The sequence below is a fragment of the Oncorhynchus keta genome, chromosome 19 (assembly GCF_023373465.1).
Source record: "Oncorhynchus keta strain PuntledgeMale-10-30-2019 chromosome 19, Oket_V2, whole genome shotgun sequence".
Taxonomy (NCBI): domain Eukaryota; kingdom Metazoa; phylum Chordata; class Actinopteri; order Salmoniformes; family Salmonidae; genus Oncorhynchus; species Oncorhynchus keta.
The window spans coordinates 17,464,731-17,490,252 of record NC_068439.1 but is presented as its reverse complement, the minus strand read 5'-3'; the positions used below and the strand labels follow the sequence as shown (position 1 = coordinate 17,490,252).

Genomic DNA, 25,522 nt, shown 5'->3' with positions numbered 1-25,522 from the left:
GGGTGGTGTCTGTGTGTCCGTCCGTATGGGTGGTGTCTGTGTGTCCGTCCGTATGGGTGGTGTCTGTGTGTCCGTCCGTATGGGTGGTGTCTGTGTGTCCGTCCGTATGGGTGGTGTCTGTGTGTCCGTCCGTATGGGTGGTGTCTGTGTGTCCGTCCGTATGGGTGGTGTCTGTGTGTCCGTCCGTATGGGTGGTGTCTGTGTGTCCGTCCGTATGGGTGGTGTCTGTGTGTCCGTCCGTATGGGTGGTGTCTGTGTGTCCGTCCGTATGGGTGGTGTCTGTGTGTCCGTCCGTATGGGTGGTGTCTGAGCGTCCGTCCGTATGGGTGGTGTCTGAGCGTCCGTCCGTATGGGTGGTGTCTGTGTGTCCGTCCGTATGGGTGGTGTCTGTGTGTCCGTCCGTATGGGTGGTGTCTGTGTGTCCGTCCGTATGGGTGGTGTCTGTGTGTCCGTCCGTATGGGTGGTGTCTGTGTGTCCGTCCGTCCGTATGGGTGGTGTCTGTGTGTCCGTCCGTATGGGTGGTGTCTGTGTGTCCGTCCGTCCGTATGGATGGTGTCTGTGTGTCCGTCCGTCCGTATGGATGGTGTCCGTCCGTCCGTATGGATGGTGTCCGTCCGTCCGTATGGATGGTGTCTGTGTGTGTCCGTCCGTCCGTATGGATGGTGTCTGTGTGTGTCCGTCCGTCCGTATGGATGGTGTCTGTGTGTGTCCGTCCGTCCGTATGGATGGTGTCTGTGTGTCCGTCCGTCCGTATGGATGGTGTCTGTGTGTCCGTCCGTCCGTCCGTATGGATGGTGTCTGTGTGTGTCCGTCCGTCCGTATGGATGGTGTCTGTGTGTGTCCGTCCGTCCGTATGGATGGTGTGTGTGTGTGTGTCCGTCTGTATGGATGGTGTGTGTGTGTGTGTGTCCGTCTGTATGGATGGTGTGTGTGTCCGTCTGTATGGATGGTGTGTGTGTCCGTCTGTATGGATGGTGTGTGTGTGCGTCTGTGTGGATGGTGTGTGTGTCCGTCTGGATGGTGTGTGTCCGTCTGTATGGATGGTGTGTGTCCGTCCGTATGGATGGTGTGTGTCCGTCCGTATGGATGGTGTGTGTGTGTGTGTGTGTGTGTGTGTGTGTCCGTCCGTATGGATGGTGTGTGTGTGTCCGTCCGTATGGATGGTGTGTGTGTCCGTCCGTCCGTATGGATGGTGTGTGTGTGTGTCCGTCCGTCCGTCCGTATGGATGGTGTCTGTGTGTCCGTCCGTCCGTCCGTATGGATGGTGTCTGTGTCCGTCCGTCCGTATGGATGGTGTGTGTGTGTCCGTCCGTCCGTATGGATGGTGTCTGTGTGTCCGTCCGTCCGTATGGATGGTGTGTGTGTGTCCGTCCGTCCGTATGGATGGTGTCTGTGTCCGTCCGTCCGTCCGTATGGATGGTGTCTGTGTCCGTCCGTCCGTCCGTATGGATGGTGTCTGTGTGTCCGTCCGTCCGTATGGATGGTGTCTGTGTGTCCGTCCGTCCGTATGGATGGTGTCTGTATGGATGGTGTGTGTGTGTGTGTGTGTGTGTCCGTCTGTATGGATGGTGTGTGTGTCCGTCTGTATGGATGGTGTGTGTGTCCGTCTGTATGGATGGTGTGTGTGTCCGTCTGTATGGATGGTGTGTGTGTCCGTCTGTATGGATGGTGTGTGTGTCCGTCTGTATGGATGGTGTGTGTGTGTGTGTCCGTCCGTATGGATGGTGTGTCCGTCCGTATGGATGGTGTGTGTGTGTCCGTCCGTATGGATGGTGTGTGTGTGTCCGTCCGTATGGATGGTGTGTGTGTCCGTCCGTCCGTATGGATGGTGTGTGTGTCCGTCCGTCCGTCCGTATGGATGGTGTGTGTGTGTCCGTCCGTCCGTATGGATGGTGTCTGTGTCCGTCCGTCCGTATGGATGGTGTCTGTGTGTCCGTCCGTCCGTATGGATGGTGTCTGTGTGTCCGTCTGTATGGATGGTGTCTGTGTGTCCGTCCATATGATGTCTGTCCGTGCGTGTGTGTGTGTGTGTGTGTCAGTCTGTATCGCTAGACGGTGAGTGCTTCTGTATAATGTGTCCGTCTGTTTAGTGTGTTTGCTCCCACTCATCTGTTTACTGCGTGGGTGTGCATCTGTTCAGTGTGTATCTGTCTCTCTAGTCGGTGTGTGTCCGTCTGTATAATGTGTGTGTGTGTGCGTCTGTTTAGTGTGTGTGTGTATACGTGTATATCTCTAGTCAGTGGGTGCGTCTGTTTTGTGTGTGTGTGTGTGTGTACACGTGTCTTTATTGTGTGTGTATCTGTGTATATCTCTAGTCGCTGGGTGCGTCTGCTGTTTGGCCGTGAGTTCCCCCTGCAGGACCTGTTGGTGGTGTGGGATGCCCTGTTCGCTGACAGCATCACCCTAGACCTGGTGGACTATGTCTTCGTAGCCATGCTGCTCTACATCAGAGATGCCTGTAAGGACCTCCCTCACTGCCCATCAATCAGCTGCCAATCAGTTAGTCAGCTTGTCAGCTTGTCAGCCAGTCAGTCATTGAGCCCTGCTAACTGTTTGTGTTATTCCCCTGTCTGGCTCAGTGATAGCGAGTAACTTCCAGACCTGTCTGGGCCTTCTAATGCACTACCCACCTATAGGAGACATCCACACCCTACTACACAAGGCTTTGTTCCTCCGAGACCCCAAGGTAAGAGCTCACACACATTTCTGAGAGACATGAGCAACACACACCTCTACTTGGTTGTTTTTCCACCCTGAAGGTGTGTGTTGGAGACTGCAGGGTCGCTGCCCTGACGGTGTTCTGGTTTGTTATGAGCTGTCCTGACTTATGTCCCTTCACTGCCCAAATAACATCCAGCCAACTTGACACAACTGTGGGAAGCATTGTAGTCAACATGGGCCAGCATGCCTGTGGAACGCTTTCGACACCTTTTAGAGCCCATGCCCTGAAGAATTGAGTCTGTTCTGAGTACACAATAATAGGAAGGTGTTCTTAATGTTTTTGACTCTGTGTGTATTGGCTAGGCCTTCTAGTAGTTAATAAAGTAACCTTATTAGAGTAAAATAAATATGCTGGTTATGCAGCGCTGTGGTCGGGTCCACTTGGGTCTATCAGCTGTAGTTACATAGGCCAGAGACCTGACAACAATCCAACAGGACCTGACCCAGATGACAAGTTAGAATTTCAGAACCTGGTCCGGGTAATATCAGGTCCACCCGGACCCATTAAGACCTCTAGTTCGTAGTGTGGCATGTCGATGTTATTCAGAGTAGTTGGCTCAACCACATGGAGATCTGGGACCATGTGAGACAACACACACACTATTTTTCACAGCGTCTCTATTTTATCACTATTTAAGCTGAGCTGTATTCACTGTCAATACCTTTTCCTTTAGAACAATCCTCGGCCGGCCAACTACCAGTTCCAACAGAATCTGGACTATTACAAGACCAGAGGGGCAGACCTGGTCAACAGCACCCGGTAAGCTTGCTTGCACACACACACGAGCATGAGGGACAATGATCATAATAACCACACACACACACTTTGTTGTTTCACGATATCTTCCTAAACTAACTTTCTTTTTTCTCTCTCTCTCCCACCCCCTCAGTGCCAGTGCCAAGACGGCTCCTCTCAACATCAACAAAGTCTCCAGCAGCCTGCTCAGCTTTGGGAGGAAGCTCATCGCCCCAGCCATATCAGGGGGTGTTGCCAGCGTTATCTCTCCAATCAACAGCGAGATTCGTTCTGCCCCCTCCCCCCTCACTGCAGCCTCCCGCCCCCAGGCCGAGCCCATGTTCTCTGGCCACACCCCCCTGCAGAAACAGTCCCAGCACCAGCGCCTACTGAAGTCTGAGAGCATGCCAGTCTACCTGAGCCAAGGTGAGGGTTGGGAACACATACACACATAATCTAACAGGTATACTAGGACATTGATGCTCACACATCCATCCATACAGAATCTTAGAAAAGATTTTTGTATTTTTTTTCACCCTTATTTAACCAGGTAAGCTAGTTGAGAACAAGTTCTCATTTACAACTGCGACCTGGTCAAGATAAAGCAAAGCAGTGTGACACAAACAACAGTTACACATGGAATAAACAAGTGTGCAGTCAATAACACAATAGGGGGGGAAAGTCTATATACAGTGTGTGCCAATGGTGTGAGGCGGTAAGGCAATAAATAGGCCATAGTAGCGAAGTAATTGCAGTTTAGTAAATTAACAATGGAGTGATGAATAGCATATGATGTGCAAGTAGAAATACTGGTGTGCAAAAGAGCAGAAAAGTAAAATAAAAACAATATGGGGATGAGGTAGGTAGATTGGGTGAGCTATTTACAGATGGGCTATGTACAGCTGCAGCGATCGGTTAGCTGCTCAGATAGCAGATGTTTAAAGTTAGTGAGGGAATTATAAGTCCCCAGCTTCAGCGATTTTTGCAATTTGTTCCAGTCACTGGCAACAGAGAACTGGAAGGAAAGGCGGCCAAAGGAGGTGTTGGCTTTGGGGATGACCAGTAAGATATACCTGCTGGAGCGCGTGCTATGGGTGGGTGTTGTTATTGTGACCAGTGAGCTGAGATAAGGCGGAGCTTTACCTAGCATAGACTTATAGATGACCTGGAGCCAGTGGGTCTGGCGACAAATATGTAGCGAGGGCCAGCCAACTAGAGCATACAGGTCGCAGTGGTGGGTGGTATAAGGGGCTTTGGTGACAAAACGGATGGCACTGTGATAGACTGCATCCAGTTTGCTGAGTTGAGTATTGGAAGCTATTTTCTAAATGACATTGCCGAAGTTGAGGATCGGTAGGATAGTCAGTTTTACAACGGTATGTTTGGCGGCATGAGTGAAGGAGGCTTTTTTGCGAAATTGGAAGCAGATTCTAGATTTAATTTTGGATTGGAGATGTTTACAGTCTAGCCAGACACCTAGAATATGTGGACAACTACAAATACCTAAGTCAGAACCGTCCAGAGGAGTGATGCTAATCGGACGGGCGGGTGTGGGCGGGCAGCAAACGGGTTGAAAAGCATGCATTGTCCCATCACCATATAATAGCAATAATCAACTAACTATGAAGTGTGGGTCGGTGGGTGTGCATGCCCCTTTTTTTTCAGACTTTTTCAAAATGTTGTTACGTTATTATTCTAAAATGTATTAAATAATTTCCCCCCTCAATCAACACACAATGCCCCATAATGACAAAGTAAAAACAGGTAAAGACATTTTTGCAAATTGTATAAAACTGAAATTACATTTGCGTAAGAATTCAGACCCTTTACTCAGTACTTTGTTGAAGCACCTTTGGCAGCGATTACAGCCTAGAGTTTTCTTTGGTCTGACGCTACAAGCTTGGCAAACCTGTATTTGGGGAGTTTCTCTCATTCTTCTCTGCAGATCCTCTCAAGCTCTGTCAGGTTGGATGGGGAGCGTTGCTGCACAGCTGTTTTCAGATCTCTCCAGAGATGTTCAATCGGGTTAAAGTCCGGGCTCTGGCTGGGCCACTCAAGGACATTCAGAGACTTGTCCCGAAGCCACTCCTGAATTGTCTTACCCGTGTGCTTACGGTCGTTGTACTGTTGGAAGGTAAAGCCTTCGCCCCAGTCTGAGGTCCTGAGCGCTCTGGAGCAGATTTTCATCAAGGACATGATGTTTGGCATTCAGGCCAAATAGTTACATCTTGGTTTCATCAGATCAGAGAATCTTGTTTCTCATGGTTTGTGAGTTTAGGTACCTTTTACTGAGGAGAGGCTTCCATCTGGCCACTCTACCATAAAGGTCTGTTTGGTGAAGTGCTGAAGAGATGGTTGTCCTTCTGGAAGGTTATCACATCTCTACAGAGTAACTCTGGAGCTCTGTCAGTGACCATCGGGTTCTTGGTCACCTCCCTGACCAAGGCCCTTCTCCCCCGATTGCTCAGTTTGTCTGGGCAGCCAGCTCTAGGAAGAGGCTTGGTGGTTCCAAACTTCTTCCATTTAAGAATGATGGAGGCCACTGTGTTCTTGGGGACCTTCAGTGCTGTAGAAATGTTCGAGTCCACCTGAATTTACCAATCAAGTTGAAGAAACATTTCAAGGATGATCAATGGATCCAGGATGCACCTGAGCTCAGTTTGAAGTCTCATAGCAAAGGGTCTGTTTTTAATATTTAATACATTTGCAAACATTTGTGTGTATATTGATGAGGGGGGGGGGGGTAATTTAATCGATTTTAGAATAAGGCTGTAGCGTAACAAAAAAGCGTAACAAAAAGAAAAGCAAAATATTTTTCTCCATTTAAAATAACATCAAATTGATCAGAAATACAGTGTAGACATTGTTAATGTTCTAAATGACTATTGTAGCTGTAAACAGCTGATTTGTTATGGAATATCTACATAGTCATACAGAGGCCCATTATCAGCAACCATCACTCCTGTGTTCCAATGGTACATTGTCTTATCTAATCCAAGTTTCTAATTTTAAAAGGCTTAATTGATCATTAGAAAACCCTTTTGTAATTGTTAGCACAGCTGAAAACTTGTGCTGATTTTAAAGAAGCAATAAAACTGTCCTTCTTTAGACTAGTTGAGTATCTGGAGCATCAGCATTTGTGGGTTCAATTACAGGCTCAAAATGTCTAGAATCAAAGACCTTTCTTCTGGAACTCATCAGTCTATTCTTGTTCTGAGAAATGAAGGCTATTCCATGCGAGAAATTGCCAAGAAACTGATGATCTCGTACAACGCTGTGTACTACTCCCTTCACAGAAGAGCGCAAACTTTTTCTAACCAGAATATAAAGAGAGGGAGGCACCAGTGCACAACTGAGCAGGAGGACAAGTACATTAGTACAGGCATCCTCTTTCTATTCTGGTTAGAGCCAATCATTACCACGAGCCCGTCCTCCCCAGTTAAGGTGCCACCAACCTCCTGTGGTGTGCTCGAGCGATAGACTCACCCTCCTGTATGTTAGATGTAGTTTCAGGCGGAGTTTCTCCACCCACATTTTCTGACACACAAGGGAACTGCTACCATAGCAACCGCTTGTATGCATATGTGTGTGTTGCCGTGTTTTTGCGTCCCCTTTCAACCGTTTGTTTAAACCCTGATCTCTGAGCATCACAGCACTGTTGACTTTGTAAAGTATTTTCACCAAAGAATAAATCAGTCAATGGCATTGAACTTTCATAAGGTCCACATTCACACAGGTCTTAACCAACCACTGAAAGATGCAAGCCAGCAGAAGTGTGGTAGTCCAGAGTTGAATAGTATAGTGCCTTCTTGGATGCATGTTATACCACTAGTCAGGAGAGACTGGCTCTGACTCAAAACATTCTCCTTCGCTGCAGTAAGTAGGTTGAACCTGAATACAGTCATCACACACTCATATGTTGAGGAGATTTGAACATTGAGGAGGTAAGAACAGGATCAAGGTTGGTGACAACAGCACTGGTTCATCGGTTCTCTCTCTGCTACTCACAGCCCTCATCTGTTTGTCTTTGTGTTCATCTTTTCTCTCTTTTTCAGGCCAAACCTACAGGACAGTTAGCTCCTCCCCCAGCATAGAGAGTCTCTCTGGGGGACAGGGTCACACCACAGCGTCCCCGCCCCTTCCCGTCTCCAGGGGAAGTGACATCAGCACCTTGTCCCCACCCCTCTCAGCCACCAAGAAGGACTCCTTCTTCAACATCACTCGCTCCCACAGCAAGACCATGGGAAAGAAAGAGGCTGTGAGTATCTCTTTTTCTCTTCATCTTTCTCTGCAGGTCTCTTTCCTAGCTCATATTTCTCACTCTCTCTCACACTGTCAGGAGGAGGAGTTGGAGGCCCAGGTGTCCTTCCTGCAGGGTCAGATCAATGACCTAGAGGCCATGAGCAAGTACTGTGCCAAGATGATGAACACACACATTGGTAAGGTTCCCTACATATATTAACATGCACATTGAGTTTAACAACCCTGACGCATCAGTGGATAGATTGCACATCCAGTATCAACACACGCATCTGTGAGGTTCCAATGATAGCCTGTGAGTTGCGCTATAACCACAATGATGTTTTGAACAATCTAGTGATTGAACCAGTAAACTGGTGTAATCAGTTGTCGTTAAAACAAAGGCTTTTGTTAACTGTCTGTTACTGCTGTATCAAATTGTGTTTGTCACATGCTTCAGTGAAAGTGAAATGCTTACTTACCGGCCCTTTTCCAACAATGCAGAGTTAAAGATAAAATGTCAAATTAAATAAATAGTGACACGAGGAATGAAGAAACAGTGTCTGAATACCCATACTTGAGTCCTAAATAGTAGGCTGTTTGAGTATGCGAAAAAATCAAGTAAACTTTAAATGCCCGGATGTCATACTAATTTCAGCTTTGACAACAGTTAGATATGGGGGTGTGCTACTGAAATCAACAGCTGATCAGTTAGACATGGGGGTGTGATACTGAAATCAACAGCTGATCAGTTAGACATGGGGGTGTGATACTGAAATCAACAGCTGATCAGTTAGACATGGGGGTGTGCTACTGAAATCAACAGCTGATCAGTTAGACATGGGGGTGTGCTACTGAAATCAACAGCTGATCAGTTAGACATGGGGGTGTGATACTGAAATCAACAGCTGATCAGTTAGACATGGGGGTGTGCTACTGAAATCAACAGCTGATCAGTTAGACATGGGGGTGTGCTACTGAAATCAACAGCTGATCAGTTAAACATGGGGGTGTGATACTGAAATCAATGAATAGCAGGAAACTACGCAATCGCGCAGGATGCAGTTTCAGTATGGTAAAATATGTTTTATAGTATGTGCATTTTTGAAAGTCTAGCATGGTTTAAAAACCAGGATGTTCTACTTTCAGCTCTTCTAGTAGAATTCAATGTAGACTTTTCCACAATGCATTGGAAAAGTTGGGCTGCTGGCGAGCCACATTTCTCTTTAAGTAGTCAGACAACAAAAGTCTACAGTTTTTGTTCTCCTAAAAATGATGTTTCAGGTCTTTTTACCCCAAAGTGGATTTCTGTTTTCTCATTAAGTTGTTTATTGTTCTCTTGGCAATCAGAGCTTTTAAACTAAATACTAAACCATGTTTTGATTTCTGAATGTGTTGGCACCGAGGACTCATTCCCAATGATCACTCCTTTAGTTTAGTATGTTGCTGTCCAGCAGTTCTGAATTAGCAATGCAGCTGACGGTCCACGTTTTCCTGTGCCTTTTGATTTGAAAGGTTTTAGTGTGTGTACTAGGCTATTTGGTTTGAATTCAGATATGTTACAGCACTTTGGTTTCACTAATAAATAGACTATGTTGAAATGGAACCAAATTATGTTTCTGTCTTCAGTCCTTTTTAAAAAGGATATAGAGTTGAAGTCGGAAGTTTACTTACACCTTAGCCAAATACATTTCAACTCAGTTTTTCACAATTCCTGACATTTAATCCTAGTAATAATTTGGTCTTAAGTCAGTTAGGATCACCACTTTATTTTAAGGATGTGAAATGTCAGAATAATATTAGTGATATATTTCAGCTTGTATTTATTTCATCACATTCCCAGTGTGTCATAAGTTTACATACACTCAATTAGTATTTGGTAGCATTGCCTTTAAATGGTTTAACTTGGGTCAAACTTTTCGGGTAGCCTTCCACAAGCTTCCTACAATACATTTGGTGAACTTCGGCCCATTCCTCCTGACAGAGCTGGTGTAACTGGGTCAGGTTTGTAGGCCTCCTTGCACATGCTTTTTCAGTTCTGCCCATACATTTTCTATGGGATTGGGGTCAGGGCTTTGTGATGGCCACTCCAATACCTTGACTTTGTTGTCCTTAAGCCAATTCTTTAAAAAAAAAAATGATTTGGAAGACCCATTTGCGACCAAGCTTTAACTTCCTGACTGATGTCTTGATGTTCTTCAATATATCCACATCATTTTCCCTCCTCATGAGGCAATCTATTTTGAACCTAATGTGTCTCCTTCCTGAGCGGTATGACGGCTGCGTGGTCCCATGGTGTTTATACTTGCGTACTATTGTTTGTACAGATGAACGTGGTACCTTTAGGTGTTTGGAAATTGCTTCCAAGGATGAACCAGACTTGTGGAGGTAAAAAAAAAAATATTCTGCGGTCTTGGCTGATTTCTTTTGATTTTCCCATGATGTCAAGCAAAGAGGCACTGAGTTTGAAGGTAGGCCTTGAAATACATCCACAGGTATACCTCTAATTGACTCAAATGATGTCAATTAGCCTAACAGAAGTTTCTAAAACCATGACATTTTCTGGAATTTTCCAAGCTGTTTAAAGGCACAGTCAACTTAGTGTATGTAACTTCTGACCCACTGGAATTGTGATACAGTGAATTATAAGTGAAATAATCTAGTCTGATAGTCTTTAAACAATTGTTGGAAAAATGACTTGTCATGCACAAAGTAGATGTCCTAACCGACTTGCCAAATCTGTAGTTTGTTAACAAGAAATTTGTGGGGTGGTTGAAAGACAAGTTTTAATGACACCAACCTAATTATGTAAACTTCTGACTTCAACTATATGGGCTGGATAAATGGGCAATGGTATAGGGCCAATGTGACAGCCTATAACCAGGCTGAGTAGGCCTATAACTCCATTCCTATTCGATTCAGAGTTTACAGAAAGTAATCGAATTGGAAATGAGCTATCATCAGGCTGGTTAATGTCTGTTGAATATGCAAAAATCGAGCCGCCCCCCGCCCCACCTACTCAGACAGTCAAGAGCCACTACTGTGTTGTGCCCTTGGCATACCCGCATACGTTTTACTAAACGGTGCATGCTAAATAGTACAGTGCAGTACACACAGTAGTGGCTCAGTGCAGTACACTAGTGTGGGTATATTCAGACAAACTGTGAATAACGAGTAAAAAACAGCATGGCTATATACAGGGAGTACCAGTACCATACAGGGAGTACCAGTACCAAGTCTATGTGTAGGTTTACGACTGTGATCTAACTAGACGAGGTGGGATCTTTTTGTCGGTAACAGTAATTATGCAAGAAATGGTGTTGGAAACGCCTTAATGCGCAAATATTGATATAATAATAATATCGAAGTGAACTTGGGAGTCACGCTTTGATGTGTTATCTGGTCTTCCCACTACGACTCTGGAAAGGATCTATGGGACGTGCCTACCCCCATTGAAGTTGACATATAAAATGGTTACGGTTTAAGGTAGGGATGTCCTGAGGATCCCGGATAGCACTGACCCTCACAGGAAAGCATGCTACAGATGAAATGCGTTATAACTTCACAGGGTGATGAAAGTGCAAGGTGATGAGCTTGATGCTACTTTCCAATAAATATTGAGGGTCTTATTCTGGTGACATGATGATTGATGCTTGGCTGCTGTTTGACAGATACAAATATGGCTCTTATCCATAATAATCTCATGTAGGTAGCCTACCCACACTGTATCTGCCAGCTGTTGGCTAGAGCGCATGTGCCAAGACGAGTGGGCACATTCTCTATAGAACACAACAGTTTGTGACAAAACCATCAGTAGAGTTGAAAATGCGATGGAAACCTCTTTAACTTGTATTTTTCATTCGGTATAGAATTTAACCACAACAATTCGATGGAAACATTTCTGGTGGGAAAATGCACATTGTTTTTATGCATATTTTAGAATATTCAGCATGAAAATCTGTCACCAGTTGGATGGAAACCTAGCTTGTGATCTGATGTCTGTCTCCTCAGGTAGGATCCAGGAGGTGATCCTACAGGAGCACCTGGAGAAAGAGGATGAGGTGTTGGTGTCACTGGCTGGACTTAAACAGGTACTGGACAGCAGCACCACATAAGTGGAGGGGGGGTTTGCATGTTAGCGCCTCTCTGAGTGAGTTAGCATTTTAACCATGTGTGTAGTACGTGCATGTGTACTGTACATTGTCTGTGTGTGTGTTCTCAGTACATCTGTGTGTGTTCATCATGAATTGCTCTGTGTATTTATGAATGAATCCGTCAGATCAAGGACATCCTGAAGGGAGCTCTGCGTTTCAACCAGAGCCTGCTGGAGACTGGGGAGAACGAGGAGATCACCATCGCTGACGACCACTATGACCACGCCTCTGCCGCACAGCAGCAGCACGCCAACAGTCACCATGAAGAGCAGCCTTACCTGGCCGCACCACAGCGTGGCGACGGTGATGGAGAACAGGAGGAAGAAGAGCGGGAGCAAACCCCACCAGAGCAACAGGTGAACACGTTGTATTAATACGTGGACTCATGTATGCAGTGTACCCTTGCATACTTTGGTATCATTCCCTATGCTTCAAAATCTGTGATGAATTGTGGGTATATTGTGACTGACTGATCTACAAATAATACTAGTAGTTATTTATGATGGAACTTGATTTGTAGATCAGCCAGTCAACAGCAGTGTTGAACAAGCCCCTTGTCTCTTTCAGGCTTCTCCCCCAGAGTCCTCTCTGTGTGTGGGCTCGGAGGGGAGGAACTGGGATGACTACATTCTGGTCTCGCAGGACGGAGAGCTGCCGCCCACCGGGGTAGGGGTGGAGAGGACCCCTCCAATCAGACAGCTCCACGGCTCGGTCAGGGTGGAGCCGTTCCAGGGTGCAGCGTCGGGTTCCTCCAGCCCAGACGAGGGCAGCATTCACAGCAAAGACTCAGACTTCGCCATGGTCAACTCTCAGGACCTGTGAGGGATTGGACTTTACTGATCTGGGTGGGAGTTACCACTAACCCGAGATCTAGGATCAGTTTATCTACTCCCTAATCCCCCACCTTAACCATTTGGAGGGATTCATCCCAACCTGGAGGATATGCTGCTCCACACGGGAAAACCAACTCGCCACTGCTGGATCGGACAATGGCAGCCTACCGTTAGGCTGTCGCCAATACCTTAACCTACCTGCTCTGTATTCCTTCATGAATACCATAGATAGCCTCTTCTCCTGAATGCTAGGGACTTACTGCTTATCCAACCCCATCTGACTTTAATGGTGATACCCATTTCTGCCACATGAGGGTGGTACAAGACAGTTCACCACAGGCTACCCTCAGGAACTGGAATTCATAGTGCATTTATCAGTGTGGGGGATGCCTTTCCCTTCTCGGTATGTAGTAATGGTAGGGTAGTACCCTGTTTCTCCAGGTAGGGGAGTTGTCTGTACCATACCTCTGTCTATCTAAAGAGCTTCTCTTGTCTTACCTCCATTCACCGCCTCTGATTGTCCTTTAACTGTTTAGAGGTAGAAGTTGCTCCTAACCAATCGGCAGTCCTACACCTACCATTAGGGTGGATGGTACAATATCTGATCCTGTATCAGTTGTTAGGAGGCAACTTCTACCTACTCTTAACCAGTGCCTGGAAACCATTGACAGATTAACTGACTCTCACTTCTTCTTTACATTTAGTTTAAAGATAAAATTTTAACCCAAAACAGCTGCATTACAATGTGAAATTATTAAATTAAGGAAAACAGGCTTTTAAAAAAAATAATCAATTCCATGTAATAAGATTTCATTATTTCTGATGCCCTTGTATTTATATTGCTTCCTGGGGTAGCCAAGTGAAGCATTGCACACACGAGGGATGTCCCTACAGCAGAGAGATGATTATCTATAGACCAATAAAATGCTCGTTACAGTATGCCTGTGTCATGTTCAGAGGGGGAGAGAATGGCTTTTCAACAGGACAGTATACAAGTGCTAGCAACATGCTGAATTATGTACAACTAATATTTAAATTAGCAATGCTAACTGAAAACACTATCAACATGCAGTGAAGGGTAAACAATGCTCATAAGTGGAGGCTGCTGAGGGGAGGACGGCTCATAAATGGCTGGAATATGGAGTGCAATGGGATTAGATGGCTGGATTGGAATGAAAGGTATGGTATCAACAACAAAAACATGCTTGATTCCATTCTGGCCATTATGAGCCTTCCTCCCCCCAGCAGCCTCCACTGTGGATATCCAATACTTTGGCTTCTCTTAGATGTCAGGCCCTGGTTTTCTGTTTCTCTGTTGACTGTGTGGCCAGCTGGCTATCAGTCGAGCAAATGGTCAAAGTGAAGTGACTGGCTTATTTGCTTACTGGTTGGTTCTGGTAATGAAAATGAAATGGATATGTAATGGATATAGTTTGAAGATATTGATGTCAATTTACCACGAAACAAGGAATCATCCTACAGCATCCAGGTTTTCAAGAGGACAACAATTGTCTTCCGACAGGTGGAGTCTACGTGATGCTCAGAGGAGACTGATTCGTCACGGTAAACCATGGAGGACATCAGTGTCAGGAATGTTTTTTTATTTTATTATCGGAAGTCACCATTTTGTTAAATCCATTAACATTTGACAGAATGAGGATAATACTGTAAAGTGTGACACACCTAGAAAAGCATTGGTCAAGGTGCTATGGAAGGAGTGCTTGAAATACTTTTTTTGATCATACAGTTGAGTCAGTAACCCTGTCCCACCAATATCCACAGGTGAGGGGAGTTCCTTACTAATCAGCACCCTTAATTCATCAGTCAAGTACAAGGGAGTGAAAACCTGCAGACAGACACGTACATTACGGCATAATTGACATGAATGGGGATTCCCATTCTACTCTGTACACATCTACATTCTTTTGTTCCTCTGTACCCGGAGAAGCTGAAGTGGCTCAGTTGGTGTTTGCAACTTCAGGATCGTAGGTTTGATTCCCGCTGAGGCCACCCATACAAAAACAAAATGTATGCATGCACTACTGAAAGTCGCTTTGGATAAACTTGTCTGCTAGATAGCATATTTTATTGGTAGCAGTCACAATTCACACATTCTGAATCAGCCTCCTCCCACACGTAAGTTATCACTTCGGTCTCATTCAGTTTCACATTGTTCTGTAGTTTTGATCGCCCTGAAAGCCCTCCACTCCCCCCAACAAAAAACAAGGACTCCATTCAATCAATAGTGCTGAAGAGACACTTTTAAAGCGCGATCAACAATTAAAGTCAATATTCCTGCGGTCGCTTCATATTGTATGTCGGCTCAAACATTTGAAAACGGATCTTCATTGATAACCCGGCGATACAGATTGAATCCAGCTCCAAAAAGAACAAACATTTCACAGAGCGTAGGATTAAAAACATATTTCCAGCGACATTCAGGGACAGGCCATTCTGATTGTCTGACTTCATTCCTCTCCACATTCCTGTCTCCAGTGTCTGACGTTACTCCTCCCTCCTGACAGTGGTATAACAGGAGTATTTTTCTTTAAATGTTTTAGTCCATCTTCCTTCTCTTCATCGTTGTGTGGAGAGAATGGCCAACTAGACTCCAACAGCCCCTAACCGGGTTAGATGCAGAAGGAGCCATTCACTGTTGAGTGAGTGTAGCAACTTGGTTGTCAGTTCTGGCCAACCTGCCGATCCTCAGAAGGATGACGGTGCCCTTAGAAACTGATCTAAGGTCAGATTTGACATTTCCCCCGTTTTGATTTAATATATAATTTGAGGTGGGTAAGCTGGTCCTAGACCTGTACCTAAGGGGAACCTCTAGCCGGAGCGGTAGCTCTCTCCTTGATGGTGTCCAGGCTGCGTCGGGGGCGGGTCGCCTCTCCTGTCACACCCTTACTAAGGTTAGATGTCAGGGCAGCATAGTGTACCTGCTTCATGTTCTCCTGCACCTCCGTCATAGCCCGTTTCAGTAGGTCTGCCTGCCCCTGAGAGGGAGAGTTAGAAGGGGGAAGATAGGAGAGCGAGCTGTTTGTCAGAGTTGGCTAATATGGAAACAGACTGGCACTATTCTGTGGTTGTGTTTGGTCTGCTGTGCGTGACAGTGTGTGTGTGTGTGTGTGTGTGTAGAGTCACCTTCAATATGGTGATGTTCCAGCTGAAACTCTCCACAGCTCTGGTGACCTTACGATCCTTAAGCCCCTCCTTCACTGCAATGGAATGCAACGTCTCATGGAACTTCATGGCTAGGGGACGACACACACTAATTAGCAATGTTGAACCTTTCCCTCTGTCAACCTCTCCAGGTCTTAACCAAGGTTCAAGACCGGCTCAGGTCTGTGGTTTGGTGGTGTCTGGTATTTGTGATTGAACGATCAAGTCTAAACCAGTCTATTACACTACGCAGAGAAAGGTAGAGTTAAGAGATCTGAATACAAGAATAAGAAAGTGCATTGATTTTTTTTTTTTACTTTTAAAGGTAGTTTTACGGTTGACCCGAAATCTACAGTGTTTATCCGTGAATGCAATCTCTGCATTGTCTACAGTGAAATGTGCCTTTCTACAATGTGCCTTTGGTTTAATCCTGGCCTCAATTAAAGAGCGATAGATGGGGAAAGAGAACAAGAGATTCAAGAGTGACAGGCAGAGTCCTTGTCCTCTCTTCCCTCTGGCCAGATTGAGTATGTGTGGTGTTGTCACTTTCTCTGTCTGCCCCAGGACACTGTCACACTCTGTCTCGATCTCCATGGAGACTAAGAAGTGGGTTAACGCAGAGCTCGCGCTGTAAGCTCTCCTAACCTGCTACGTAAAGTACCTTCCGTCCATAGCTGTATACCATCTAGTCAAAACCAGGGATAATGTGAGGGGACTTTTAAACACAGCATCCTGAGCACCACCACCGCCAACACAGACCTGAACACAACTCAGTATATTTTACTTCAATTTTCACTCACTCACACACACACAAAAACAACTCACTAACTTCAACATTCACTAGTACACAATTACACAGAATTTAATATATACATTACACACACACACCACATTGGCTGGCTGCCTGCCAGTGCAGTTGCTAGGCGACTTGAGGTTTGAAGTGCCAGGGCATTCCGTTGTGTGCATGTTGTAAACGTTCCATTTCCCTGTGTAACTGAGCGGAACCGCCAGAACGGAGAGAGAGAGAACATCGGCACTGGCCAGAACTCCCCCAAAAAAAAAAAAGTACCGAGCTCCCTGCCAACTGACAGGATGTGTCAAGGAAGGCTCAAAAATTGTCAAGACTCCAGCCACCATAGGCTGTTCTCTCTGCTACCACATGGCAAGCGGTACCAATGCACCTAGTCTGGAACCAACAAAAGCCTTGAACAGCTTCTACCCCCAAAGCCATAAGGCTGCTAAACAAGTCTGCTAAATAGCTAATGAAATGGCTTTGAACCTTTCTTCCACTAACTCTCTTGCTTGAACTCTATCCACATAAACTGGACTTAGACAGTAGCAGCGTGTGTGTGTATCTGTCCTGTTGCCTAGTCACTTTACCACTATGTACATACTGTATCTACCTCAATGACCTCGTACCCCTGCACATCAACTCGGTACTGGTACTCCCTGTTTATAGCCATGGTATTTTTACTGGTTATTCGTTTACACTGTATTTATCCCTTGTTTCACTATTTCTATTTTAACTCTATTGTTAGTCTAGACCTGGTGTTTACGAAGCATGTGACAAATAACATTTTATTTTATTTGACACACAAACACAATTTTCATTTTTCATATTTATCTGAGAATAAAGGGTTGAACTCAGGTGAGCTGAGATAAAATCTCTGAGAGGAGACTGGGAGCAGACTCTGGGGTGTTTTGCCATATCTACATATTCACTCCATTTTCTATCACCGGTCTTCCACTCTGAAATACATCCATTTATCAAACTTGTCATATCTCCTCTAGCTATTAAGCCATTCATATATCTCTCGCTCTCTCTAAGCCTTATGGAACAACGGGGACTGTGAAGCAACACAAACACAGGCACAGACACATGCATACACACACACACGATAACATACACACTATACACACACATACATGGATTTTGTACTGTAGTTATGTGGTAGTGGAGGAGTAGGGGCTTGAAGGCACACAGTGTGTTGTGAAATCTGTCAATGTATTGTAATGTAATGTTTTTTAAAATTGCATAAACTGCCTTAATTTTGCAGGGCCCTATGAAGACTAGCTGCTGCCTTGGCAACAGCTAATGTGGATCCATAATAAACACTAATCTACAGAGCCTTCAGAAAGTATTCACACCCTTTTAATTTTTCCACATTTAGTTGCATTACAAAGTGGGATTCAAATGAATGTCATTTTTTGTCTGACGTACACAAAATACTAATCAAAGTGGAAGAAAAATTCTAACATTTTGTAAAAAACAAAACACTATCTTCATTAGATAAGTATTCAACCCCCTGAGTCAATACATGATAGAATCACATTTGGCGGTGATCACAGCTGTGAGTATTTCTGGGTAAGTCTCTAAGACAATTGAATTGTGCAACATTTGCCCATAATTCTTCTGTCAAGTTGGTTGTTGACTAGACAGCCATTTTCAGGTCTTGATGTAAATCTTCATGTCAAAAATGTAACTCTGCCACTCAGGAACATTCACCAGCTGCTTGGTAGGCTACTTCAGTGTAGATTTGGCCTTGTGTTTTAGGTTATTGTTCTGCTGAAACGTGAATTCACCTATTGTCTGGTGGAAAGTAGACTGAACCAGGTTTTCCTCTAGGATTTTTCCTGTGCTTAGCTCCATTCAGTTTATTTTTGTATCCTTAAACTCCCATTCTTTAATGATTAAAGCATACCCATAACATGATGCAGCCACCACTATGCTTGAAAATATTGAGAGTGGTACTCAGTAATGTGCTGTATTGAATTTGCCCCAAACATAACACTTTGTATTCAGGACAAAAAGTTAATTACTTTGGCACATGTATTGCAGTAGTACTGCTTTGTTGCAAACAGGATACATGTTTTGTAATATTTTTCTTCTGTACATGCTTTCCGTCTTTGCCCTCTGTCATTTAGGTTAGTATTGTGGAGTAACTACAATGTTGTTGATCAATCCTCAGTTTTCTCCTATCACAGCCATTACACTGTTTTAAAGTCACCATTGCCCTCATAGTGAAATCCCTGAGCGGTTTCCTTCCTCTCCGGCTACGGAGTTAGGAAGGACGCCTGTATGTTTGTAGTGCATTGATACATCATCCAAAGTGTCATTAATTACTTCATTTTGGTCAAAGCGATATTCAGTGTCTGCTTTTACATGTTTTTACCCATCTACCAATAGGTCCCCTTCTTTGCGAGGCATTGGAAAACCTCCCTGGTCTTTGTGGTTGAATTCACTGCTTGACTGAGGGACCTTACAGATAATTGTATGTGTGGGGTACAGAGATGAGGTAGTCATTCAAAAATCATGTTAAACACTATTGTTGCACACAGAGTGAGTCCATGAAAATGTATTATGTGACTTGTTAAGCACATTTTTGCTTGTGAACATATGTAGGCTTGTCATAACAAAGGGGTTGAATACTTGACACATTTCAGCTTTTCATTTCAAATGAATTTGTAAAAATTGACATAATGGTGTAGACCAGTGACACAAAATCTCAATGTCATTTTAAATTCAGGCTGTAACACAACATGTGGAAAAAGTCAAGGGGTGCGAATACAGTGCATTCAGAAAGTATTCAGACCCCTTGACTTTCTACCCCCTCATCAATCTACACACAATGACAAAGCAATGTCTGTTTTTTAGAATTGTTGGAATTTTTTGTTGTTGAAATATCACACTTACATAAGTATACAGACCTTTTACTCCGTACTTTGGCAGAGATTACAGTGTTGAGTTTCTCCTATAGACCTCCATTTTTATGGAATGGTCTGCCTACCCATGTGAGAGACGCAGACTCGGTCTCAACCTTAAGTCTTTACTGAAGACTCATCTCTTCAGTAGGTCATATGATTGAGTGTAGTCTGGCCCAGCAGTGTGAAGGTGAACGGAAAGGCTCTGGAGCAACGAACCGCCCTTGCTGTCTCTGCCTGGCCGGTTCCCCTCTTTCCACTGGGATTCTCTGACTCTAACCCTATTACAGGGTCTGAGTCACTGGCTTACTGGTGCCCTTTCATGCCGTCCCTAGGAGGGGTGCGTCACTTGAGTGGGTTGAGTCATTGATGTGATCTTCCTGTCTGGGTTGGCGCCCCCCCTTGGGTTGTGCCGTGGCGGAGATCTTTGTGGGTATACTCGGCCTTGTCTCAAGATGGTAAGTTGGTGGTTGAAAATATCCCTCTAGTGGTGTGGGGGCTGTGCTTTGGCAAAGTGGGTGGGGTTATACCCCCAGACAGGGCCAAACAGGAAGGATATCATTGAATGGGCCACAGTGTCTCCTGGCCCCTCCTGTCTCAGCCTCCAGTATTTATGCTGCAGTAGTTTGTGTGTCGGGGGGCTAGGGTCAGTTTGTTATATCTGGAGTACTTCTCCTGTCTTATCCGGTGTCCTGTGTGAATTTAAGTATGCTCTCTCTAATTCTCTCTTTCTTTCTCTCTCTCGGAGGACCTGAGCCCTTGGACCATGCCTCAGGACTACCTGGCATGATGACTCCTTGCTGTCCCCAGTCCACCTGTCTGTGCTGCTGTTCCAGTTTCAACTGTTCTGCCTGCGGCTATGGAACCCTGACCTGTTCACCGGACGTGCGACCTGTCCCAGACCTGCTGTTTTCAACTCTCTAGAGACAGCAGGAGCTGTAGAGATACTCTTAATGATCGGCTATAAAAAGCCAACTGACATTTACTCCTGAGGTGCTGACTTGTTGCACCCTCGACAACTACTGTGATTATTATTACTTGACCATGCTGGTCATTTATGAACATTTGAACATCTTGGCCATGTTCTGTTATCTCCACCCGGCACAGCCAGAAGAGGACTGGCCACCCCTCATAGCCTGGTTTCGTCCTAGGTTTTGGCCTTTCTAGGGAGTTTTTCCTAGCCACCGTGCTTCTACACCTGCATTGCTTGCTGTTTGGGGTTTTAGGCTGGGTTTCTACAGCACTTTGAGATATCAGCTGATGTTAAAGGGCTACATTAATAAAATTGATTTGAGTCTTCTTGGGTATGATGTTACAAGCTTGCCACACCTGTATTTGGGGAGTTTCTCCCATTCTTCTCTGCAGATCCTCTCAGGCTCTATCAGGCTGGGTGGGGAGCGTCGATGCACAGCTATTTTCAGGTCTCTCCAGATGTTTGATCAGGTTCAAGTCCGGGGTCTGGCTGGGCTGCTCGAGGACATTCAGAGACTTGTCCTGAAGCCACTCCTGCATTGTCTTGCCCGTGTGCTTACAGTCGTTGTCCTGTTTGAAGGTGAACCTTCACCCCAGTCTGAGGTCCTGAGCGCTCTGGAGCAGGTTTTCATCAAGGATCTCTCTGTACTTTGCTCTGTTCATCTTTCCCGCAATCCTGACAAGATTCCCATTCCCTGCCACTGAAAAACATCCCCACAGCATGATGCTGCCACCACCATGCTTCACCGTAGGGATGGTGCCAGGTTTCCTCCAGATGTGATGCTTGGCATTCCGGCCAAAGAATTCAATCTTGGTTTCATCAGACCAGAGAATCTTGTTTCTCATGGTCTGAGTGCTTTAAGTGTTCTTTGGCAAAATCCAAGTGGGCATGTGCTTTTTAATGAGGGGCATCCGTCTGGACACTCTACCATAAAGGCCTTATTGGCGGAGTGCTGCAGAGATGGTTGTCCTTCTGGAGCGTTCTCCCATTTCCACAGAGGAACTCAGTGACCATCAGGTTCTTGGTCACCTCCCTGACCAAGACCCTTATCCCCTGTTTGCACAGTTTGGCCGGGCAGCCAAAGTCAAGGTGGTTCCAAACTTCTTCCATTTAAGAATGATATAGACAGGTGTGTGCCTTTCCAAATCATGTCCAATCAATCAATTTAACCACAGGTGGACTCCAATGAAGTTGTAGAAATATCTTAAGGATGATCAATAGAAACAGGATGCACCTGAGCTCAATTTTGAGTCCCATAGCAAAGGGTCTGAATACTTACGTAAATAAGGTATGTTTGTTTTATTTCTAAAAACCTGTTTTCACTTTGTCATTATGGGGTATTATGTGATTGATGCCAAGTTGTCAGCCGTCCCATGATGCCCAGCAAGCAGTCACTGCAGGTTAAACAAACCTTGCTCCGCCAAGTTACACCACGAGAATGATCTAAGGTCAGTTTTGGATTTCCATCCCTATTGGTTAAGGATGAGATTTGGGGAGGATAAACTGATTATTGACCTGTACTCAGAGCTTACGCCAACACAAACTACATAAATCAAGAGCTCAGTCAATAAATAAACTCATCTAATATTAACATATGGACAAATCTCCCTCAGAGCCAAGATGAAAATAGTTCCTGTGATGGGATGAGGTAGAGACATGGTGTGCGTTCCAAATGGCCCATAGGACTCTGGTCAAAAGTAGTGCACTATAGGGTGCCATTTGAGACAACCATGGAAGTCTCAGCAGACTAAAGGCTTCAGGCTGTTGTTGATGAGGTCTTAGCAGGAAACTCGGTTGGAAGGGGCTGTAGGCAAGTCTTTCACACGACTACTAGACTGTTGACATGGAGTCAGATCACTGAAGAAAACAATCGTGCTCTCTAACCACCTAACTGGCCATAGCCAACAATTTCATCACTGTTGATGTTGCTTTGAGTCACGTGATGAGGCCTGCCTCTCTCTCAATTCAATTTAAGGGTTTCATAGGCATGGGAAACATGTTTACATTGCCAAAGCAAGTGAAATAGAGAAACAAATGTGAAATTAACAATACAAAAATGTACAGTAAACATTACACTCACAGAAGTTCCAAAATAATAAAGACATTTAAAATGTCATGTGTGCAAATAGTTAAAGTACAAAAGGGAAAATAAATAAACATATATAGGTTGTATTTACAATGGTGTTTGTTCTTCACTGGTTGCCCTTTTCTTGTGGCAACAGGTCACATATATTGCTGCTGTGATGGCACACTGTCTAATTTCACCCAATAGATATCGGAGTTGATCAAAATTGGGTATGTTTTTCATGTCTGTGTAATATGTGTCTCTAATATGGTCATACATTTGGCAGGAGGTTAGGAAGTGCAGCTCAGTTTCCACCTCATTTTGTGGGCAGTGAGCACATAGGCTGTCTAAAAGACAGACTTTCTCAATAGCATGTATAACGCAGGTCAACTAATGTTGAATACTTACCGTTACTAGTAAGATTCCAGTAACCAATCATATTAGACTATATTGCTATGGTTAAGTCGACAGCTATTACAAATCAGCTGCCGAAAGCTGTATGACGAGCAGTTTATTTTGAGCCAATCATAACTCAATATTCTCTAAGTCGCTCTACTAAAAACTCACATTATACATAAGTTGGTGCCATAGTTCTGAAAAAAAACCTTGAACGGAATGTGAAGAGCTTCCGCTATTCCATGGAAGAAAAAGTCTCAGGTTGTGAGAAGTTGTATAAAACTGAACTGAACAGAGAGAACTGGATATTAACACGTATCTATACAAACTGTGAGGGGATTGATAGAAAGATTGACGCCAGGATTTGGTCAGGTTTTTTTGAGTATGGATTTAGTTCCACCAAGGATGGCGAGCCACCCGAACCCAGGACATCAATAAGAAGATGATTTGTTTTCCTTGGAGAACACTGAATTTGCACTGCCATACTACGTTGTGGTGACTCTTGCAAGACATCATTGCAGAGGGATTGTTATAAGCACATGCTACACTTAGACACCTGACAGTGTTGATTGTTAGGCACAGTCACTCACATTTGATTCCATCTCAGAGGTTTATAAGTCAGTATTTGTGAATTGCGTTGGGTTTTTCTGTGGATTCATGTTTATTGTATTGCTATTGAACTTTGAAATCTGAGAGACCCTCAGATTAAGATAGAGTTGGGTGCATCCTAGTAAACTATAGGCAGGATATATGGCTGATCCTGTATCTATGTCTTATTGATGCATTTCATTCACATTCAGCTCATTGAACAAATTTCACATATCAATATTTACTCAAGGTGATTCATTTTTTGTAAGTATGGTTATTTACAAAATACAAGCTGGCATTCTTTTCCTAAATTATTCAGTTGTGTGGTTTTCATTTCTCCCTACTGCTCCAGTAGAGAACCTAACTGGTCCAGTAGAGAACCCAACTGGTCCAATAGAGAACCCAACTGGTCCAGTAGAGAACCCAACTGGTCCAGTAGAGAACCCAACTGGTCCAGTAGATAACCCAACTGGTCCAGTAGATAACCCAACTGGTCCAGTAGAGAACCCAACTGGTCCAGTAGAGAACCCAACTGGTCCAGTAGAGAACCCAACTGGTCCAGTAGAGAACCCAACTGGTCCAGTAGAGAACCCAACTGGTCCAGTAGAGAACCCAACTGCTCCAATAGAAAACCCAACTGCTCCAATAGAAAACCCAACTGCTCCAATAGAGAACCCAACAGGTCCAGTAGAGAACCTAACTGGTCCAATAGAGTTTAAGCTTAAACATACAGTAGCCCATAGTGTTAAGCAATTGTTACAAGGCTATGCTTGACGCAGATGAAGGAGATAGATGGGCTCATAGAATTACATTCAGGAGGCTGTGCAGTGAAGATTGCTAAGGTCCTACACCTATTTGTTTGGTGCATTTCTCTATGGGTGTTTGTGTGGGTTCAGATTCTACATTGATTCTACTGTGGTATTTCACCCAATAGATATTTAACAAAATTAGATTTGTTTTCAATTTCTTTGTGGGTTTGTGTAATCTGAGGGAAATATGTGTCTCTAATAATGGTCTCTCTCTCTCTCTCTCACCTGTTGTCTGTATCTGTAGGATCCTGTCGTAGACTCCGTCTGACAGCTCCATCACTGCTCTGCTCGCCTGGATCATCTGTAGACAGAGTACACAAGATCAGTCTATTATTCACACACACACACACACACACACACACACACACACACACACACACACACACACATCAAAATAACAAACATTTCATGAATAACCCCGGAGAGATTCAGACCCCACGTCTGATTAACTAAACACTTCTCGCTGCAATGCCTTTTGGGACACGACCCCACTTTGTGAGTCTGGTGTTCGACAAATGAGGATGAACACTACTGCTCCTAGGGGTCTGTCCAGATCCCCCCCACAGCTTCCTCCCATTCATTTCTCCCCCAAGCATTCAAGTCAAGGCGTGAGATCCACTTAGCGAAATAATCTCCTGTGAAGACATGGTGAGCTCTCCCTCACTCTGATTCATCAGGAATGAGGATGCACTCTCAAAGCGCACACACACACACACACACATTCTACTTTGGGGGCGTCTATGAAAGTAATCACTTTTAAATTGAATCAGTGCCATGATGTCATGGTGGCAGGGAGAGAGAGGCAAGTAGAGAAAGAGGTTAACAAGTCAAAGAATCAATCAACTTATAACCTGCACAACTATTCTCAATGGAAACCCAAAGCACTACATAAATAAAATGTGAAGGACTGACTAGGTTTGATTGATCCTCACCGTTTCGTAGGTGGAGACCACCCTGCGTAGGACGTCCGGCAGGGGCCCTTGGGGCTCCATGGAGGGGTACTGCTCCCTCAGCTCAAACAGCATCAGGGGGTCCCCATCGGCCCCCACCACACGGGATCCCAGGGCCAATACACACTGCATGAGGTTAGCCACCGCTGACACCCCACACAGCTCCCTGAACACTGCCACCGAGTTCTACAGG

The 25,522-nt window shown here is 44.8% G+C and overlaps 2 protein-coding genes across 5 annotated transcripts in view; one reads left to right on the top strand and one right to left on the bottom strand.

The window, feature by feature from the left end:
* Window positions 1–13,623, top strand: part of LOC118397954 (TBC1 domain family member 5-like) — a 48,393-nt gene extending 34,770 nt beyond the window's left edge. For all 4 annotated transcript variants that reach the window (XM_035792818.2, XM_035792819.2, XM_052469897.1 and 1 more), the window contains 9 exons: window positions 2,317–2,459; window positions 2,581–2,687; window positions 3,397–3,482; window positions 3,613–3,884; window positions 7,514–7,716; window positions 7,798–7,897; window positions 11,709–11,788; window positions 11,977–12,207; window positions 12,419–13,623. In XM_035792818.2, the coding sequence (XP_035648711.1) occupies window positions 2,317–2,459; window positions 2,581–2,687; window positions 3,397–3,482; window positions 3,613–3,884; window positions 7,514–7,716; window positions 7,798–7,897; window positions 11,709–11,788; window positions 11,977–12,207; window positions 12,419–12,673 (1,477 nt within the window). In that variant the 3' untranslated portion in view covers window positions 12,674–13,623. The remainder of the gene's footprint in view (window positions 1–2,316; window positions 2,460–2,580; window positions 2,688–3,396; window positions 3,483–3,612; window positions 3,885–7,513; window positions 7,717–7,797; window positions 7,898–11,708; window positions 11,789–11,976; window positions 12,208–12,418) is intronic.
* Window positions 13,624–14,270: 647 nt separating this feature from the next.
* LOC118397953 (inactive phospholipase C-like protein 2) overlaps window positions 14,271–25,522 on the bottom strand; it is a 50,872-nt gene continuing 39,620 nt past the window's right edge. Inside the window, 4 exon segments of the mRNA XM_052469896.1 lie at window positions 14,271–15,680; window positions 15,829–15,938; window positions 24,605–24,680; window positions 25,312–25,515. Coding sequence (XP_052325856.1) covers window positions 15,501–15,680; window positions 15,829–15,938; window positions 24,605–24,680; window positions 25,312–25,515 — 570 coding nt within the window. The 3' untranslated portion in view covers window positions 14,271–15,500.